This window comes from Trematomus bernacchii, unplaced genomic scaffold (assembly GCF_902827165.1).
Source record: "Trematomus bernacchii unplaced genomic scaffold, fTreBer1.1, whole genome shotgun sequence".
Lineage (NCBI taxonomy): Eukaryota > Metazoa > Chordata > Actinopteri > Perciformes > Nototheniidae > Trematomus > Trematomus bernacchii.
Window position 1 is genome coordinate 1,717,398 of NW_022987998.1, and position 21,700 is coordinate 1,739,097.

General features: G+C 42.5%; 1 protein-coding gene across 3 annotated transcripts in view; it reads right to left on the minus strand.

Moving 5' to 3' along the window:
- The window catches only part of znf536 (zinc finger protein 536), a 206,071-nt gene that overhangs the window by 93,089 nt on the left and 91,282 nt on the right, over positions 1–21,700 (minus strand). For 2 of the 3 annotated variants that reach the window (XM_034117218.1, XM_034117217.1), the window contains one exon: positions 931–3,236. In XM_034117218.1, the coding sequence (XP_033973109.1) occupies positions 931–3,235 (2,305 nt within the window). In that variant the 5' untranslated portion in view covers position 3,236. Of the gene's footprint in view, positions 1–930; positions 3,237–5,819; positions 5,963–21,700 lie in introns of those variants that run through there. The other variant, XM_034117216.1, reaches the window with a different exon arrangement.

Below are 21,700 nucleotides of genomic sequence, written 5' to 3' on the forward strand. Positions count from 1 at the left end.
ATTTATTTATTTTTCTCTCAAAAGACTTAAAAGCACATCCTCGCTTTTGCAAATGAAGTTCACCATTTTTTTTGACCTGCTTTATATGTATATCTTTAATTAGTGTCTTGTTTAGCTTAAACCGACTGATTATCGCGTACTCGTGACCTAATTACTGCACACACTTCTTAACGCCGGCGTAGTGCCCTGAGGAGCATGCGAAAGTTACCTTTAAAAACTTGTGTAATCATTAGCAACGAGCCTCCCTTAATCCCACTAAACATACACTTATCTAGCCCAGACCGGCCTGTGTTTGCTGGGAAGGCAGAGGGAGGGGGGGGGGGGTTTGTCTTCAACATGTTTATGAAAGACATTTATTAATCACTGTGGTTAAAACTAGTTTGTCCCTACACTCCCAGTCTTTACTCTTGTTCCACAGGGATATAGACTGGTAACCTGCAGTTGTGAAGCAGGTCTTTTTCTGGCTTTTGTTCTCTGTAGACTTCTGTTTCGCGTAATGTTCATGGTAGAAACAACATAGCCGTGTCAGAGGACAATTGCTATTATGTACAGCATTAGATCTTGCAAGTTAGACATCAGTACCTTTTTACATCTGAGTATATCATATACAGTACGCTCTGTTCACTTGGATTTAATAAGCAGTGTGTGTGTGGGTAATTTAACAAAGACTTTAAATATCTGAGTTATGTGAGGAATGTGTGGCCTTGATTTTGTGGGATTATGTTATTTTTGTATTTCTCCACACATGTGCACATTATACAATGTGATTATTATAGGGCGTAGCCTAGGTAGAATTGTTGAACAGTAAGAAAGTAACATTAAGTAAACATCATTCCTGAGTGTATGTAAACAGGATGAAATGTTCATCCCTTTATAGACAGACCCAACACAAGTGCTTACCATTCATTCTTTGATTTTATTTTCTCTTACCTGAAGATGGTGAGGAGGGATGTGGGCTGTCATCCTGGACGCTTCCTGTCTGGGAGTGTCCTCCTCCGGCTCCGCTCTCTTCTGTCACGTTGGATGAACCCGGAGTGGTGGAGCGGCTGATGGACTGGGACTCTGGGTCGCTCGCTGATCCGCGGCGTTCGTCCAGTCCTTGTTGCTGCACCGCTTCCTCATGGACTCGCCTGTCTTTGCCATGAACGCGGGAGTGGACGACCATTTGATGGTACGTTCTGAAGACCCGTCCACAGTCAGGGCATTCTGAAGGTTTCTCCTTCATGACGGAGAGACTGGAAAGACTGAAGTCAATGTTTGGACTTCCTAAGCCAGCAAGGGCTCCGGGGCCCTCGGCACTGCCGTGGACAGACATTAAGTCACGGTGACCGTCAAAGCCTCTTCCATCTTCCTTCATGGCCATCATGGCTCCACTTGCGGCCTTTGATCCCTGCAAGGCCTCTGAGAGATGCTTCTGCTTTGAGCTATCATTGGAAGCAATCAAGGAGTAGTCTTGTTTGTCTTGTTTGTTTGAGTAGGAAGCCAGGGCCCCAGCACCACTCATCTCATCTTCTTGCCCTTGGGGTATGTGGTGCTGGTGGTGCTGCTGCTCCTTGGGCATGAAGGCCCTGTCCATTGCCATGCCACGGGCCATTATCTGCCAGGCTTGGTAACTATTGAGGGAGTCCATCTCCGCCACTTTTGCAGCTGCTTGGAGGCGCTCCATGCAGCTCGACTTGAGCGGTGGCACAAGGTTGAGACAACCCAGGAGTGAGCGCTTCTCGTTTTCGCCCAGACCGTGGCCCATTCCTCCTGCCATGGGCCCCAGCAGCTTCCCTAGCATCTCCTTTTCCTTCATGGCAATCCCAGCCTTAGCCAACATTTGGTGCTGCTCACTCAGGCCTTGTTTGTCTGGGGACAGGAAGCCTCCCTGAAGACAGGAGATGTAGCGGGAATAAAGATTGGCATGAGCTTCCTGAGCAAGATTGTTCATGCTATTGACGGCAGCCATCTCCTGCTCACTGGGCTGGTTCGGCTTGTTCTTGATTGCCAGCTTGTTGAGATGCACCTTCATATGGTTCTTGAGAAACCAGGGTTCCTTGAAGCGACGGCCGCAGATTTGGCAGCAGTGCTCAAAGGAGTCCTTGTGCTTGCGCATGTGGCCCTTAAGGAACCAAGCTTGGCTGAACACCTGGCTACACACTTCACAGCGGAATTCAGTTGGCGGCTGCGTGCCACCAGGACCAGTCCCCCCGCCCAGTGTGTTCTCGGCTGTAATATGGGCCTTCTCCACGTGACTGATCAGTTCCTCCTCATGGGCAGCAGCAAACTCACACAGAGTACATTTGTAGGGCTTGTGGAGAATGCGGATGTGGCGGTCCAGCTCTTCGCGCTTCTTGAACTTCCCTTTGCAGAAGGTACAGCGGAAGCCTGTAGTCAGGTTGAAGGACTGTTCATCCTGGGTGCCAGCCGGCTTGGGTGAAGAAGAGGGTTGGGAAATTGTTTCTGGGGTGGCCATGCCAGAGGGTGGGAGAAGGCCACAGGCTGAGCCTAGTTGCTGCTGCTGAAGGTTGTTAGAGCTGCTGTTGAGGCTCAGATGGGGTGTTGGAGGTGTCTGGAGGAGACTGCTGCTCCCCCTCATCTGCTTGTCCCTAAGGATGGCCCTCTCCTCCAGCTCATGCAGAAGCCTATTCTCCTCTCTGACACGACCGCGGCCTTTCCCAAGATTTCCCAGCTTGTGGGTGCGCAGGTGGATCTTCAAGTTGCCCTTTTGTGCTGCTCGGTGGTCACAGTAGGGGCACTTGAAGGGCTTCTCTCCTGTGTGGGTGCGCATATGCAGTGACAGTATGCTGTTAAAACGGAAGCGCTTGCCACACAGTGGACAAGGATACTTCCTATTTTTGCGGGCGTCATCTTCGATATCATTCATCTGGGACATGATGCCCAAGTTCTGGCCATTGAGAAACTGCTGCAGGTCAACACGCCCGTTCAACCCGCTCAGTGCCCCTGCGTCAATGTCTCGGTTGAGCTGGTTGGCTAACAGGGCCATCTGACTGCTGATAGGCTGACTGGCCAGGGCTGTGTGGTGGTTATTCTCGTCCAAAGGCGTGGCTGCTTTCTCTTCAGGGATCTGTTGTGGGCGGTGCAGGTCAGGAAAGGCGTGTCCTAGCTGGGCAGTAAGCTGATGAAGCTTTTGACTGATGGGGTAGCGGCCATTTAACACTGCATTGCTCAGATGGGCATCAGCGTCGGACACCGCTGACGACACACCAAGACACAAACTAGAGTCCTCCATCCTGTAAAACCAGACAGAAAGAGGGAAATACATTGGAAATAATTAAATGAAATAAAAGAAAATCACATTTTAGGAAAGAAAAGGCATTTTAAAGACACTTTGCCATTATTGCTGGTGATGTTCTCTTAGTATTTGCTTTCCAGATTGCAGATAGAATATTATCCAGCCACATGTTCAAGACTAATGTGTTTCCTCACTTAGGGGAACAACACCTGTGCTGTGTCACCCAGCACAGATAGAAAGATTGCATTTGATGCATGGCATTCTGTGTGAATTGTCAGCGCCAAGAGCCTGGAGAAATACTGTGACTCCATATAAGTTTTTCAAAATGTAACACCATTTTGGATGGAATAATTACTCCGTAAACACAGTGAGCAGTGTATAATTAAGCTACTTGTGCCCATCCTATCAGAATTCCTCCAATTACACGCCTTAATGAAACGGAGCAACGGCATTGTCGGGGAGCCACCGCAATACTACAATTATGATATTAACAATAGCACTTAAAGCCAAGGGGTTACTCCAGTAAACACAACACTCTTATCTTGTTGCCACGACACTTGTCTTGGCGCAAAATTCCATTAAAGATCTGCACTACATTTGATGTGAATCACTTCTGCTTCTTTTTATTCCTCAAGTTATCTCTGTCTGTCTTCTTCTCTCTACTTTCCTCTTTAAAGTCAGTGTAAAGGTAGAGAAAACAACAATGGTTTGTGTTGAACAGGTTCCCAATGCAGCAGAAATGCATCGGTTGTTACATGGTTGAGAGGAATAAGCAACGCATTGTTGTTACAGTGTGACACATTTTGTAGTCCTGGGTTCCTGTATTGCAACATTTAACAGCATTTTCTGAACATGTTGTACCCTCAATGTTTTGATTTTCATTTGTGTAACATCAGTGAATAAAACCAAAATCAAACTAAAGAAAAGCGTTGTTTTGTAGAGAGATCCATCTGCTCTAGAGAAGGAGAGGTACAAACATCTATGTGCACACTTCCTCTAGCTGCTAGCAGGGGTCAAACCCTCAGAAACAATAACCACGGTTCTGCTTTGGTCAACAAAATATTGTATAATATCTCATTAAGCTGATTAGTATGCTGCCTGGTAACAGTGGCAGCCACTGTGCTGTAACGCATGATTATAATCATCAAAAAATCCTTTCATGGAGAGGCAGTGTAAAGCACTGGCATTAGGTGAGTTCACTTTTAAGAGAAAGCAGGATCATTTTAGCTTATGGACCCAATCCTGCAGCAACGGGACACACCCGCCATACAAATATGTGCACACATGTTCCGTATACACTTTACAGGCTCTCTCTCCACCTACAGTATGTTTCTTAAGCTTGGAGGACACTACATTGTGCTTTTCTCAATTGAATATGTTCCCTCCTCTCCCACTAGTAGGAGGTCAGTAGACATAAGGGGTCTGTTCTTTTAGCCACCAGCCCCACCAACACACAGTTGATGGTGGATTCTTATCTTGCGGACATGAATCAGACACTGTGAGCAGCTTCCACTTGTGTTTAAAGGAATGTGACACTCGTAGGCTGCCCTTTGAGTTCTCCTTATTCCTCCCCACATGTATCTTAAGCCATTATACAGCATTCTGAACAATATAATGGGCAGACTATGTTCTGTGGGCTTATAGATGCTTCTGTCATACTTAGATTTACGACAGATGTTATGATCGTGCTCTCATGTGACTTAAATAATCATGTAAGAAATAAAGCATTGTAAAAGCCTAACAATGACAAGTTTATACTTGATTGGAGGAAATATAGATACTGTATACGTGTACATTTATTGTGATGATAATATTGGGAGAGAATTGCTAAGACAGATCAAACTTTGTGAGACTGCTTTAAATGGCTTAGGTTTTAAATTGTATTTATGTGACACCCCAGTTTCCATCACCAGGCGTGCTTATATCGGAGAAGACCTTATTTGAATGGGCCCTTTTTACAGAGGCGGCTGCCTTTTGGAATAGAAATCTGTGATTTAAACTAGGCTGATGAGCTGTTGCTCATTTGGGGAGATAGCAGCTTGCCCTTTTCTTCAATTTGATTTCTGCCTTTATCTTTAACATATAACAAAGGCAGATAGACAATGGAATAATGTGAAATGAACTGACGAATCCAGTTTGTGTTTTTTATAAACGTATCCTGGCTGACGAGCGTATGCAAATGAGACACATTAATATGCTTGCCTTGCTCCCCAGTCATTTTATATATTTTTCCCCTGATTAAAAAGGACATTTCTTATGTGACATCCCCCTCTGCTCATATCAACACGCAAAGGAATCTGAGGCTGGTGTACAAGTAGAAACACACACACGCGCAGGCAAAGACGCACCCATACACAACCCTACAAGACAACAATTCAATATGTGCCTGCCCTCCAAAAGACACTGAGTATAATCAAATGGCTGCCCACAGAAATCACGCTAACAACACTTTCTTTTTTGACATCAGCCTGTTTCTGTCACGAGTCTCATGCAACCATCCCATATACAGAAGACAAACAACAATACAAATGTAGCGGTACTTTGCTTTTAGAAGATCAAGGCTCAGGTTTGTCAGTCTTACCGGTTGTATTAAGGGAAGTGCCACTTTGTCCCTATTACGTCTCAGTGTCTCTGCCATGGATATGAAGCCTGTGCAGACTCCGATAAGAAGACACTCTGTAGCTTCATGCTGGTACAGTATCTATGTGCCGTTACTCTAACCTGTATAACCTTATCATTTCCTGGCATGTACAGCCATGCTGCCTCATTAAAACTATTGGCTCCTGTGATACCTCTAAAACCACAAAGACTTCCTTTAGCATTTTCTCACGACAGTTCAGTTGTTGTCTTTAAAGTTTGTGGTTTAATATTCAGCAAAGCACCACGTGCACCCCCTAAACACACAAAAACACTACGCACACTCGTGCACACGCACATAAACTGATTTCACTCGGTTTTTCTAAATGCATTTTCTTCTTTGCTCTCTTTTTTTTTTCCTCTGCAAGCCTCAGCTTAATTATAAGTGGTATCTGTAACACAATGGAAGTGTATTTCAGTCAGCATTTGAATGTGCTCGGTTCATTTCTGTCTTATCAATGGCACCATGCATCATAAATGCATAAGGGATTTGTATGTGTCTCTCTCTAATTGTAACCATATAAAAGTAAATGAAAGACAGTGTCAATATTAGGCACCTATTATAAATGCATATTAAAATAAACCATTTCTTTCCGACTTTACTTGAGTTCTGTCACAAAACTTCTGTGTGACATTTAAGACAAGACTGGGAGAAAACGAAAGGATCGAAAAGCCATTAGTTGGACTTTACTTTGTTATTTTGACATGTATTGACACAAAACCCATCGACTAATCACAATGCAATACCTCATTAAGTCCTAATGAAGTAATTCATTGCATTAAACAAATCAATCATTGTTCACAATGTGCTGAATTCCATCATATTTCAACCAAATCATTATTGAGACAAAGGGGGGGGGTTGTAGCTACAGTAATCTGTAGTTGAAGGGACAATGTGGGAATTAACCATACTGTATGTTACATGCACTGAGAGTTGAATGCTAAATATTAAGCATAAGCAGCAGAGACATTTGGATACATTAAAAAGCTGTAAGTGTTTTTTCAAAGTAGAAACGGAGCTTTCTAATCTTAACAGAGATCAATTACTTCGAAAAAGTTGGTTTAGACTTAGCGGTAGAACAGATCGTGATGATATGAGTTTCTTTCTGGCTTGTGTTTTGTTTCTATTGCAGGTGGTCTTTGCAAGGCTTCTAATTAATTCAATAAAAAAGCGGCCTTGTTTTCCTTCCTTTCGCTCGCTCTTTGACTTCACCGCATTATTACTTTCTGTAATGAGGCGAAAACACTCTGAACTGCACATAGAAGACTGTCACACAAGCCCTGCCAGATTTAATCCAAAACTCCATCCCATGCCTGGAGCCTCTTGATCAAAACTCAGCGATATTAGAAACATGGGAAGCTTCACATATGGATTGTTTTATTTTTAAAGAGGGGAAAAATAGAGTTGCAGACAAGGCCTGATATCGGATCTCACTATATTATATTTCAAACATACCTTCCTCATACAACTGTTAATTTTAATTATTTCAAAACATTCAAAAAACATTATGTTTATTCTCCTACGAATGTCCAGTAACTTGTGTCAATTTCTGTTTCTTCTATGAATACATGCTTTTCAGAATACACTTCTGTCTTCAGAAGAAAGTACTTGTTAGGATTAAGGCACCACACTTCTTGGTTAGCTTTAGGAATTGATAGTGGATTGGGTTAAAATAACCCAAAAAACTTTGTGGCTCTTTATACTTCCTGGTTCAAAATGACAGTACTTAGAAAACATACTAATTGATTGTGTAAGATATACAAATAGCAGGGCATTACTCTTTGTAATTGAAGCTAACATACCAGTATATCACACCACCCTAACCCTAACCCTAACCCTAACCCTGTCTTTACAAATAGGAAATATATGTGCTTTGTCCCCTATTTCCCAAAAGGCTGCTGGATCTTTTGGGAGGGGTTTCCAGTAGCCCGAAAGACTAAGAGCTCTGATTGGCTGGCCCAAAACACCAATTGCCCACCATCCACATTCTTATGGAACAACTTTTAATATTTGAATACTGGTGAATATTGGTTCACCATCACCCTCTGGTCTGCTTTAACGCAGAGAAAATATAAGCAAAGAAGCGCAGATTCTATGTGAGCACGGACTCAATAGATCAGTGACAAATATGAATGAACAGGAGCCTCTGCCCCCCCCCCCCCCCCCCCCCCCCCCCCCCCCTTCCCTCTGCACAATATGTCATTGAGGGCTGTTTAAGAGGTCCTGTCAACAGGTAGTTCAACTTTCAGCTCATCCCCGCTGATCAGTGGGAGCCCTCCTGACAGAGAGAAAAGAAAGACACCGGGAGGGAGAAAGAAAAATGTTGTGGGTCTTTTTATCCGTCCATCGCTCTGACAGCCTTGCAGGGGATGCCATGGGAGGAAGATCAATGCGGGACAAGCGGATTCCCACAGTTCATTGTTCCGGGCCAGCCAAATCATCTTCCCAAGACGGCCGGGAGCTCAAAGCTTCCCTTTATGATAACCATCCTTGGTATTATTCCCACTATGATGATGGTGACCTGCAGATGTCTGTGTGTGTGTGTGTGTGTGTGTGTGCGTGCGTGTGTGTGGGTGTGTGTGTGTGTGTGTGTGTGTGTGAGTGTGTGTGTGGGTGTGTGTGTGTGTGTGTGTGGGTGTGTGTGTGTGTGTGAGTGTGTGTGTGTGTGTGTGTGTGTGTGTGTGTGTGTGTGTGTGTGTGTGTGTGTGTGTGTGTGTGTGTGTGTGTGTGTATGTGTGTGTGCTACAATAGCGGTCACAGCAGCGCGGACAGACCCCTGCAGCAGCGCACAAAGCAGCCAGCGCAGGATTACTAGCTGCAAACATTTGTTAAGCAGTCACTGTTTAGTGGAGTTCAGTGACAAGAGGGAAACGTAAATAAAAAGCAAAGTAATTGACGTGATAATGATAGTGAAGGCGCCTCGTATTATACTTAATGCGTCACTCCTGCTTTAATACCGCAACTGATGCTGCTTATTTGGTTGTTACTGGCAATGACACGAGGTATTAAACATATATTTATCAGGTGATTGATACTGTCCTTTTGGGAAGCAATGAATAGAAGGCTTTCAAAGCAGATATAAAGGAAGTGTCTTTTTTTCTCGGGTGAGTAAAGCCTGCAATAAAACCTGTTTTAACTTTAGAAGCTGATCAAGCACCATGGCATTTCTTAGTAAAACATGAAATGACATTTTGACATATAGATAATAATGACATTTTGAAAATACTGCTGCAGAATATGAGCAACAACAGGACTAATCGTGAAGGTCCATATCAGATCAAATCGAATTTAAACATGATGCCCATTTACACAAAATCACATTTACAACAATTAACACAATGAAGAGGAACATGAGATGCCATTAAAAGATCTAGGAAATGCTAATAATTAGACTTTAAGTTTCTCAGATTTTGAATATATTCACCCTACATTCCAGGCAGCTTTTGTTGGAATAATTTCCTCGACATAATGCAAATCCACTTGCAAAGATTTGCTGTAACAATACGGCATTGTTGACAACAGAGTGGAGACATGACATAGTTTCGAATTTCAAGTCTGAGCAGATTGATTTTTACATTGTGGTGAAATGGATGGAAACCAAGTGCGACCTAGAATAAAAAATAAGAAAAGTATTTAGGCCTTGACGAATTGCTAACCCTAACCCTAGCAATTTCTGAAAAAACATTGACTGCCATTTGATGCATCATCAATGTTCAAATCAACTTTTAGGTTATTTTTATAGATAAAAAACAACATGTATTTATGCTTGTATACAGGTTCTACTTGTGGTTTTCCTCCTGCCTACTATGACTAAACAATCCACTTCCTCCTCATTTCATGTCAAACCGTGTCTCTGATGTTTTGCAATGTACATGTATTCTCTGGCCTGTTTCGTATCTGGTGACTAAACTCTTCTTCCTGTCAAATCAGTCAGAAAACCAGGACACAATAGCAAGTGTATGTGTGTGTGAGACAACAAACATGGCACTGTGTGTAGCACACACTCACGCATGGTTACACTGCAGGGAAGAAAGAGGTCAGGGAGACAATGACCACAGTGTATCTGTCATAGCTTACATCACTGGTCACCCTGCGCGCTGCATGTCAATGCTGCACACACACACACACACACACACACACACACACACACACACACACACACACACACACACACACACACACACACACACACACACACACACACACACACACACACACACACACACACTACGGGCCTGCCTTTGTCTCTTGCAGTGATGACATACACGATTGAGACTTAAACCGAGTTGTTTCTCAGGTGGTGGCGACAGACAGAGAGAGAAAGTGGTTGAATGTCAATACGGCCTAAATAACAGAATATCAGAAATAATTGCTGTTTTCTTCCGCTCATGCTGGGCACATTCTGGTAGAGTTTTGCATAATGACTACAGTCAAGGGGGGGGGGTAATAGTGGTGGGTGTGTGGAGGTGGCGGTAAAGGGAGGGGTTGTTGTGACAGGTGCTGAAATCAAACCAGGGAGGCAAGGGAGACAAAGGTTCAATTTACTAAGAGGAGACTTTAATTGTTACACAGCTAATTAAGAGAAGAAGGATCTTTTTTTTGCACTCTCGACTATTTACCGAGAACTGTGTGTGCATACATTGGGAGGTAAATTGTGCCTCCAAGCCAAGTGAGCTTATAGTGAAGAGTCACAGTGCGTGTGTGTGTGTGTGTGTGTGTGTGTGTGTGTGTGTGTGTGTGTGTGTGTGTGTGTGTGTGTGTGTGTGTGTGTGAAAAAAAACGGGGTGCTACCTCAACATACAACATTTATTTTCACAGCTTCCCCGCAGTTGGGAGTTTGGGACTTTCTTTTTTTTTTGCGCAGCTAAAACAAAAGTCTATGGCTAATTAGCAGCGCTCATTACAGGAAGCGAGTCAGGTAATTATTTTACATCATGCTGCCGATAATTGAATGATTCTTCAATGTCTGGATGTCTGTTTGAAAGTATCTCTTTTTCTCCCCCCCCCCCCCCCCCTCTTTTACTCCTTTGTCTTTGACGCAGATAAGAGAGAAGCTGGATACAGGTAGCGGTGCCATATGCTCTTGAATGAAAAAGCTCTTCTGTCGATAGCAAATGGGATTTTTAAATATTGAAACTGTCGCATGTCTTTTTAATATGACCGTGTTAAATCTCTCTTTATTCCATCACTTTGATAAACTCCCCCCTTTCTATCTCTCCCCCTCTCCCGCCTTCTGTGTCTCTTCCTTTTCTTGTTAATCTGAAGAGTTTGAAGGGAACTTTAGCTCTCTGAGAAGTAGTTAAACTTATTATGCAACCACACTGTGACTTTTTTTTTTTTCTTTGTTTCCCCTTTAAGCAGCACACTTCCTGTTTAAGAAAGCAAACTAATCTTATCAAAGCCATCAAAAGCTGGGTGGAAATGCTTGCAATTCTCCGCATACGTTACAATATCTCTTAGTGGCCTTATAACTGCTATTGTTCTCACGCACTTTTGCCTGGGGAGGAAGAGAAAGAGAAAAAAAAAACATCACCGCACTCTTCAAAGTCAGATACGTACAGGCGAGCTAATGTGGCACTTAATGTAAAAGCAAAAAAGACAGAGAGAGGGAGTGAATTGTGCATTATCTACTTTAAGGCCAGAGTGTATTTATTACGGACTAATTGTAGCGCAGGAAGTGCTTTGGAGGGGTGTGCTCTCGGGAGAGTGGGTGGAGGGGCCTCGGGGACATAAGAGAGCATGTTTATCTATCAGACTTTATCAGGAAAACACTGCTCTTAAGATCACAGATGGAGGGGGTGGATGAAAAGATTTACAGGAGGAAATAAAAGAAATGAAAGAGGGATGAAGAGTGAAACAGAGAGAGGAAGAGACATGTCAGTGAGGCGTGTGTGTGGATGCCAACGCCTCGGTGATTAAAGCAGGAAGGAGAAGTTGGGTGAAACCTCAGAGGAGAGTTTTCTTGTTTTGTTTGAAGGCCTCTCTGTGAACCGGACTCCAAACCACTCTGTTACACACACAGATACACACACTTGCTCGGATTATGGTCGCTGCAGAACACACACCTTGGCGCTAATAGCGAGAATATATACAGTGTATGTACACTGCAGACTCATACATGTATTAAAACACACAGAGGTGAGGTGCCTAAGGTGTGTGTGTGTGTGTGTGTGTGAACACTCCGCATGTTTGAAAGATAAGTCCTTTTAATTATCAGTGTTGTTTTTTCACTTATCTCACTTTACTCTCTGTGGCCTCATTTCTTTTCACTGCAATTGATGTGGCCTGCACTTCTATATAAACTGCAAAATCATCAATGCTGGCAAGAAAAACTCAAAAATGTTATTTTGTTTTAGTTTTTTGACACATGCCATAAATAATAAAAAGTAAAAGTTATTTTAACAAGAATTTGAATAAAATTGAACTTATTTTAAATGTTCTGATAATATTGGGAAGAAACAATAAAAAAATGTACATGTTTTGTTTAATAAACGTTTGTGATTTGTATAGCCTCTACAGTCTCTATAGTTCTCTTCTCTCTGCCTTATGCAAAGGAAACATGTTTTCAAACCCAGTGGTGTGTTTTAGAGTTCAGAAGGTTCAAGTATCTGTCCCTAACATGGGATTACTCCAATTACATGTCCATGTACATGTTGCATTTTAAAACGGGACTTCTTCTTTTTTTAAATAGTAATAAACATGAAATTATTAGGTTAGAAGATTCGATAAAAAAAATGTTTTGATCCATTGGTTCATTTCACAAGCAACCTGTTAGTATATATAGTAAACAAGGCACTGCTTTACAAGCTGCAGCATTAAAGTGATGAACAGATTAATTCAACAATAATTATAATGTTTAAAATTCTGTAATGGGCTGTTGTGCATAATGAGTACTTTACATGTTGTAAAGTACATTTAGGTGCTTGTACTTTTATACTCTTACTCAAATAAGATTTTGAATGCATTACTTTCACTTGTAAGGGAGTATTTCTCCCTTAAAATCGGAGTATGTCACGTACCCCTGCTGATGAGGATATAATGTGATTAAGATAATGTTAGGTGTGTGTGTGTGCCTTTCTGAAGGTATTCGCTGGACAGGTTCCATGATTCCAGGTGTCTGTCTGCACCAAAGCTTCAGCTCGGAGCTGTCTGTCCTGGCCAACATTTCTCTCATTCTCCTCTGCCCTGCCTGACCTTCAGCATCACACACTTATCTTCAACAACAAAGGCTACAGCACACACACACACACACACACACACACACACACACACACACACACACACACACACACACACACACACACACACACACACACACACACACACACACACACACACACACACACACACACACACACACACACACACACACACACACACACACACACACACACACACACACACTAAATGCACCTGTATCTTTTACATGACACTGTCTTACTTCCCACACACACAAACACACACATACACACACATACTTGTTTATAATATATATTAAGTACCAACAAAAGTACATGAAAAATGGGGACATGCCTTTCCCAAGTTAAGGTCCTACAGACCTGGCTCCTAGACACAAACACACACACGGGGCCTCCTACACACACACACTTGGACTTCTGTGTATTTGTATTAAGTTATGATGTAATAAAATACTGTGCTGCAAATGTTTCCAAAAACATTTAAAAATGCCGGGTAGGGAGGATATGCTTCTATGTTTTTCCCATCTGATTAGGTGCTAAACAAGAAGAATGCATCACAAACATCCTGAACAGTGCAGCTGTGGCCTTCTGGGTATTTAGAAGAAGCAAAACTGCTGTCGTTTGTTTCTAAGCAGTCGCTATGGGCCGCTCGGACTTAATACTTATTGTTTACGACAGAAATATCTTGACATTTAAAGTATAGCATTATGAAAATGTCTGGCACACTGGCCGAGCTAGCTCACTAGCCGCGGCTGCTCGTCTCTGCCACTTGACGGAGCGCTGAAGAGCCTCTCTCCCCCACACACACACACACACACACACACACACACAACGTGTCCTCCATGAGTTCCAGAATCAGCCCCAGGGTGTTGGATGTGGGCAGCGGCGGGAGGTGGGTTATAATCTGCACACCGTCTCCCATCGCTGCAAAAAATCTTCCTTTCTGCCTCACCTCCTTGGCGAGGCAGAAAGACCCCCCCCCCCCCCCCCTGGTCTCCCCTCCTCAACCCCACCGCACTCCACCCATCCCTCTCCATATTTTCTCTCCCTGCATCTGATTAAGTTAACAATGTGGTGTTATTTGCATGCTGATTTTGCACACCCCGACCCCGCCCCCCCTCCCCAAACCACCGCCGCCACCACCTCCCGCTCTCCCTCTCTCTCTCTGACAAACAAGAGAGGCAGGATCAGAGTAATGTGATAGCACAGCAGCCAGCCAACGCAATCTGCCTCAAAGACCAGGTGTTCGCAATCCACCTCCCTCTTAATTCCTGCCCCCATCATTTCTCTTGTTTTTTATTCCTGTTATTCTTTTCAGATTTTTTCCCTCCCCTAGTTCTTCTTCTTCTTTCGTCTCCTCTCATCTATCCCTGGTGTGTTTATAAGGTTGTATTATAATCAAATCTGGAGCGAGGGAGGCCTGTCTTTTTTTATTAATTATAGGCCACAGTTGATGCGAATGTATTCCGAAAGCATCTTCAAAATAGGTCGGCGGTACAGTTTGCTATTCTTATCACATTTAAATGTCAACATGGTGCAAAGCCCTACAAATTAGTTCAGGCAGGCTTCAACCCCCATTTAACATTTAAAGCGCCATTCTGTAGGGCTCAAAGAGCGATTTAAATCAGTTTACACACACACACACACACGTATATATACAGAGATAGCGCTTTCAAACTTCTCATTTCAACACAGACATCTAACTGCCAACCTTTGCCTGGGAGAATTCGGCAAGAAGAAGGGGGGGGAGGAAGAAAAAAAAAAGCAGGATGAGAGAACAAAAAAGAGATATAAAGCAACAGAAACAATGCATTAGCTTCATGAATAATGAATCTGCCCGTCTATCCATGCAGAAAAGATCCAGGTTTTCAGCATCTCTGCATAAATCCACTGTCCGAATGAATAAATCAGAACGGGGGGACATTTTCTTGAGCTGTAGCCTATCACTGGTAAATAACAACAATGATTTGAAACACATCTGTTCACATGCAGTGCCAGCTAACCCCCATAGAGCAGCACGAGACAATAGAAGCCGAGCGCTGTTGTTCTACATATCGGTGGCTGGGCATTTTAAATAGAGTTTACCCATCTTACACACACTCACACACACACAGATCTACTGATGCAAACAAACATAATCAACAAATAGGAATCACGTACAATCCGCCATAAAACAGTCCACATTAGTATCCTGTACGATAAACGGCATTATCCCTTTTTCAATAGGAAATCTGAGATGGCTTGCTATGAATTAAAAAGCTTGATCGGCTGGACGTGACAGCTGGACATAATTGAAGGAATACAACATTAGTGAAGCTAAGAACCATGGATATTATTCTGGTATGGAAGATTTCTTTAAACTCTAAAATCCCCTTTTTGAGATTTAACGAGTTAGCATGGAACGGAAATCTTAAGACTGTTTTATCATCTTGCTAGACTTCACATATTTTACCAAAACTGCTTTGGATTGATTGTTTTTTGCCAAGTCTGTTTCCATTGTTGAAGTCCTACACATCAGTACAGCCAAGATCCATAAATGTACACGAAAGTGGCCATTTATTCTTGTCAAAAAATTGACAAAACAGGGTTGATATTGGATGTCAATCGTGGGTTATCAACATGAATGTAATTAGTAGTGATACTGGGATGTAAACCCCATCGCTTTTCAAAGTTGGCCATTGACGTTGGATTGTCTCATTGATGTTTGACCTCTAACACATCTGCTGATAAAGAGGACAATGTAGTCGAAAGAATAACGATTTTCTTGTTTTCCCTTTTTTTTTGTCAAACAACTTCCAATCTTGTTCTGTAGCTTGAAAGAAAATCCATCAAAATCTTTCATCGCCTACTTAAAAAAGAATAAATCGTTTAGTGTGATATCATGCGATGATAAAACTGATTGTAGTGAACACTTATTACACTTAACTGGCTACAGAGTTGTGCCTTTCAGACATGCATGTGAAGTGTGCACTCACAAATCCAAGTTAGTGCCCCCAAGTCAGCGGGGTTATGAGTAGTGATGTTCAGCCTGTAGGAGAAGGCGGCCCTGTAAAGCTGTTTCACGCCATCAAGAAGCAGGATCAACTACAAGCCTTTGGGAGACATTCACACACACAAACACACTGAGCCCCGCAGCGTAGGCTTGTTAAGGGACTTGCTTTGCATCGTTACACTGCTGACCCCAGTTGTTCCAATGACTATACGAATGTCTAGGAGGGGCCAACTCAAGCAGACAATCCCAGATTTAGATAAAAGTCCCTAGAAGGATATTTTAGGAGGCCTAAATGGCATTAATACACTCCTCAATTGAGTTCAGTCCATTTTAGCTAGTCTTCCGTTACACTATATACGCATAAGTATATATTAGGTAGCCTAATATGAGAACAAGAGCCAGTGTAGGGGTCACGGAGAGACTTCAGTATCAGCTTACAATTGCCCTATTACATCAGCATAAGTAACTGAATCCAAAGAGCTAACTAGCTTATAAGAGACCCAATCCCTCTGACTGGCTCCTCTACCTCTAGGCTCCACTATGACTCGTTCCCATCCAGCTCAAAGGAGAATGTTCTATGGGTGTGCCTAATGTGGACGCGCTGAAATGTCAAAGCATTATATATCCTTTTTCGCACAGAGTCGCCCCTTAGGGTTTAATTGACTGTGCAGTAAAGTAAGTTTGAGAGCCGCGAGAGTGTGTGATGAAGATGAATATGTTTCATTAGAGGGCAAACAGAGCCTGATGGCTGGAATTGGCATTGAGAGAGAGGAGGAAATGTCGAATAAGGATGAAACATACATTTATCCATTCAGGATCCACAATGACACGTACAGGCGATAGCTGTCCACTCCTTGGCTAATCACCGTCACCGAACTTACCAGGGAAGCGATTCAGATTAAACACATGTTCTCACACTTCTTGTCTTTTTTTCCTCTCTGCTGGTTGGCCTCTGTCTTTCTCTGAACCAAACAAGGAAGGAACGAGCTTCCAACGACTTCAAATACTCGTCAAACAGAGAACAGAGCAGAAGACAGAGAGAAGAGAAGGAGCCCCGCTACTATCCCGCGGCCTTCGTTTACCAATTATACTGAGTACCTGCTGACAGGTGGGTTGTCACTGTGTCTGCTTAGCCACCCAACTCCCCTCATCTTCCCCCTCTTCAACATCCCATCCCTTTCCATCCCGCAATGTTACAGGAAGCTCCTCGCACCTCCAGGCGAGATAAACGAAGGGGAGGATATGGAGGAAAGTGGAGAGTTTGGCTTCAAGACACTTCAAGGCTTTTGATTTGGGATACATTAAAGACAGACACTAGAAAAAGTGAAGTTGAGGTTTCCAGGAAGCTCTTTTCTGCTTTCTTGAAGGACCAGTGGTGACTTTTTTGACAACATTTTTGGAAAGAAAGTACAAACCCTAACCCTAATTCTAAGACAACTGGTGATTTAATTGGTCTCAGTTGGACGTTCCTTGTCTAATACTCAAGATTGAAGCTTCTTCAAAGAGATTACATTCCCAGTTTTTGTGAAAATTACAAAATATTGGTTAATTTTTTTCATTTCTTTCCTTACTTCTTCACCGAATGTCTTGTTGAAACAGCTTCTTATTCCTGAAACTCTACAAGGACGTTTGAAGACAGGGGGCCTCCCCCAATCACCGCCACCCCCTACCCGTTTCTCCTCTGTCTTGCCGTCTCAGAAACTCAGCCAGCCAATGAACACAACTGAGACAAAACATAACCATAATGGCTCATTAAAGGGAATGGAGACGACTTAGGCAAACAAAGCAGCCTTCACCGGGCTGTCACCGAAACTCCTGTGATGGTACGTCCAAACTCACGCTGGTGACAAGGAGGCAAAAGAGTCATCTTCCCAACGAAACTCGCGATGGCTTGGAGTGTTTTGACTGCGCTCGACGTGCCTCTGTATTTGTTCCGCGACAAGTCTAATGTGTGCAGAGCCGAGTGACAGGCCTCTGAGCTACAGAACAAGGGGGAAATTGGGTGCTCAACCACTTTTTCTCCACTTTGAAGAAGATGTATAGCTCAAGAAGATTCAGGTGGGTTAAGGTCCAGATCATTGTTTAGCTTAAGCTTAGTTAGCGTAATGACTTGGTAGAATCAATGAAGTTCTAGGAATACAAATGTTGAAAATTAATGATGTTGTTCCATCACAAGCCAGAAGAACTTCAATGCTCCTTGTCATACATTCTCTAAAGATCTGATTGGGTCAAAGTCACCAGATGATCAGGCTTGTTGATATCCGTTTGGATCCATTTTAATTTCCTTTTATTAATATCAGTATATTTTCTTGCATTTGGACATTTCTTGCATTTGGAAGGTAAGGGATCCTTCCTCTGTTGCTCTACCCAACGTTTTTTTTCCCCATTTCTTTACCATTAATTGTGGGGTTTCTTGGGAGATTGATTGATTGATTGAGGTTTTTAATTTAAAGAGCCATGTGTTAGGGCTGCTAGCTTGTAACAATTGTGTAATTGTAAAGCTTTGCTGGTTTATGCACAACATTGCAAAGGAACACGAACGATGGAACGGTTTCAAGGCTAGTTAATTAGGTTGATTTCTGGTGACTGTGAAGGCTTTAGCATATGATTACCATTTCACACTTGTATACTCATCAAACCATTCAATAAACCCCTGCACCCTGTATGGAAGCATGTGCATTTGTTATGTTTTTCCACACATTATTATCACCTATATACTGAATTAAATATATGGTTCAGAATTGTATTCTTTAAATGTCAGTTCAAGTTACAGCCAGAACTATCTCTCACACACACCCACACACAATCATGTTTTCGCATCTCTACTATTCTTTTAAATAAGGAAGACACGTTAGTCCCATGTATGTTACATCCAAAGGCCTGTTTGAAAATCAAAGATCGCAACTCAAGAAGTGAGTTTCTTTAATTCAATAAAAAGTTGTATTTGTAGATATTTGAGGCAACTGGGGAGCACAGGCCTTTATACATTCACACCTTTGATAACAGAAATATAGAGAGAAAGGTGTAGCAATTTGTATGACAGTAGATACATGTGTAGCAATCATCATTCAAGGAAATCTATCTTGAGTCTGACATGGTACTGGACGTCTTTAACTTCTGTTGGAACAAGTTTCCCATTTTTGTTTCTGACTGAAGCTAATGTGTACGGCTAATCTCATGGGCCGCCACTGACCCAGCAGTGAAAGCACAATCGTATCTGCTTAGCAATCCCCCAGTAATTAAGAAAGGCCCTCACCATGCCTAAACCTCTCCCTGACACAGTATTGTGTCTGCACTGCATGGAGACAAGCAGTCCTAAGAGGCTTAAGGCTCATGTACCTGCCGCTCTGTGCACGTGTGCGTCTTTCAAGAATAGCGGGACAAGAGATTAAAACAGTGATCAGAAAAGTTGAATTAACCACCTTTACTGCTTTCTTAATTACTGCTGCGAAGTCCACCTCTGTGTGAGAAGCACTATAAATACCTTCCAAGTCCCAAGAGACACTGAACATCCAAATGAAGGAACACACACACACACGCACGCACGCACGCACGCACGCACGCACGCACGCACGCACGCACGCACGCACGCACGCACGCACGCACGCACGCACGCACGCACGCACGCACGCACGCACGCACGCACGCACGCACGCACGCACGCACACACACACACACACACACACACACACACACACACACACACACACACACACACACACACACACACACACACACACACACACACACACACACACACACATCCTTTTCATAGAATAACCAAAAACTGAACCCGGCACTTCTTAGAAACTGGGCCAACCCATATGACCATCTGCGTATTTTGGGATCAGCCTAATTCATTTTGATGATAGCATAAAAAATGATATCTTCAAAAAAAAAAAGAAGAAGAATGAAGAGGAGGAAATGTGAAAAGAGCAAGAACAGACAGAGCAAAAAGAAAGCGACCACAGGAGGGGGAGGGTGGGTGGGGGGGGGGGGGGGTATGTGTGATGAATCCAGGTCTTATAAGGGGGTTCCAATAAGGCTGGATCTCAGTTGGAACAACATTACAATCAACGCATTTTTTTTTTTTTGACAGAGATACAATGATCTGTAATTAGGACAAATGGCACTAAAGGCGAGTTCAAAGATGGAGTCTGTTCCTGTGTAAAGGGTTTGTGCTGATTCCCGGGATGGCATTAGCAAAAGAGAAAAGAAAGAAAGAAAGAGATGGAGAGGCAGTATGTTCTTTAAAATGGATAACTGAGGATGGTTGAGATCTGAGAAAGACGTAGAGACGTGAGAAAGTGGCCAATGCAAGGTTCAACAGTTGAGAGGAAGTAGACAAGGTGAAGTCAGCTGCTGATGTTTAGAACAGCAGGGGGGGGGGGCAGAATAAGAAAGAGGTGGAAGAAGATAAAGGAGTGGGGTTACAAAGAAAACCCCCTGCAGCAAGGAGCGGCAATCCATCATGGGAAAGGCATGGAGAAAATAGAAAATAGTAAAAAAGCTCACAAGGGTTCCAAAGCACGCTTCGTACTTCATGCAAGTTAATAAAACAAAATATATGGTCTGTGTCTTTACATTGCTCAGGCCTTTATTACATTTAAACAACTGGCAAAGTAGGCCAAGGAGGTGTACAGTAGCTGAGAAAAAAAGCTTGGGTTGCAGGAAATGGAGCTATGTTGACACTTCATGCTTCCTTTTACACAAAGACAATTCAAACAGGAATACCTTATTTATATACAGCGGGCCGTTCAGATCTATTATTTCTCAATGTGTGAAGAACGCCTGGCAAGAGAAATAAATAAAAAAGGGTGTTTAATACATTTAAAATAATGTGATGATGACTAAGTGCCAAAAATATACAAAAAAAGTAACTTCTGTACCTCAGAGTTTTGACAAAAGATACAATGCAATACTTAAAATGATACTTTTACTTTACTAGATGTATCTTAAAGCTATATTAACTAGTGACTAGTTGCTCTGCTCTTAAAATAGAATACATTCTTAAATTATCTGCCAAAATAAAATGAAAATCCGTCCAACTCAAACTATTTCATCTTTCAAACATGTTGCTTCACACATTAAGGCATCAATTATACTATAGGAGCTAATAGAAATCATAAACAATCATATATTATGAGAAATCTGCATAATGTGTACTTTTTGACTTACTGCTTAACTGTTTCTCATACTCATTACTCATTAAGTAGGGTGCATTTGAATTAGATTATAATTGTGTCTAATCCAGTCTGTTCCAATCTGAAGTCAGTGTATTTGTTATAAAAAAGAGACAACATAACTGTCTTCCAGTTGACGAGAACTAAAAATACATAGACAATAGCTTTGAGATGAGCAGAGACAAAGAAAAGCAGATTTTTGTTTGTCCTTCAGCCATGTTTTCACTCCACGTTCCCACCCCATGCCAGTGACTGCAGAATAAACGGATATGTGAATTAAACCCCATTGTTTTAAAACAGATCTGCGGCTAAATTTAGTCGCTGCTCTTGTTCTGCTCGATGCGAAAGAATGTGCCAGTTATGTTTGTGTGTTTTATTTTCTTCCTTTCCTTTATCCCTCGCCGTGATCTCGGTCTACATACATCTCATGTTGTTTGAACAAGTGTGAAT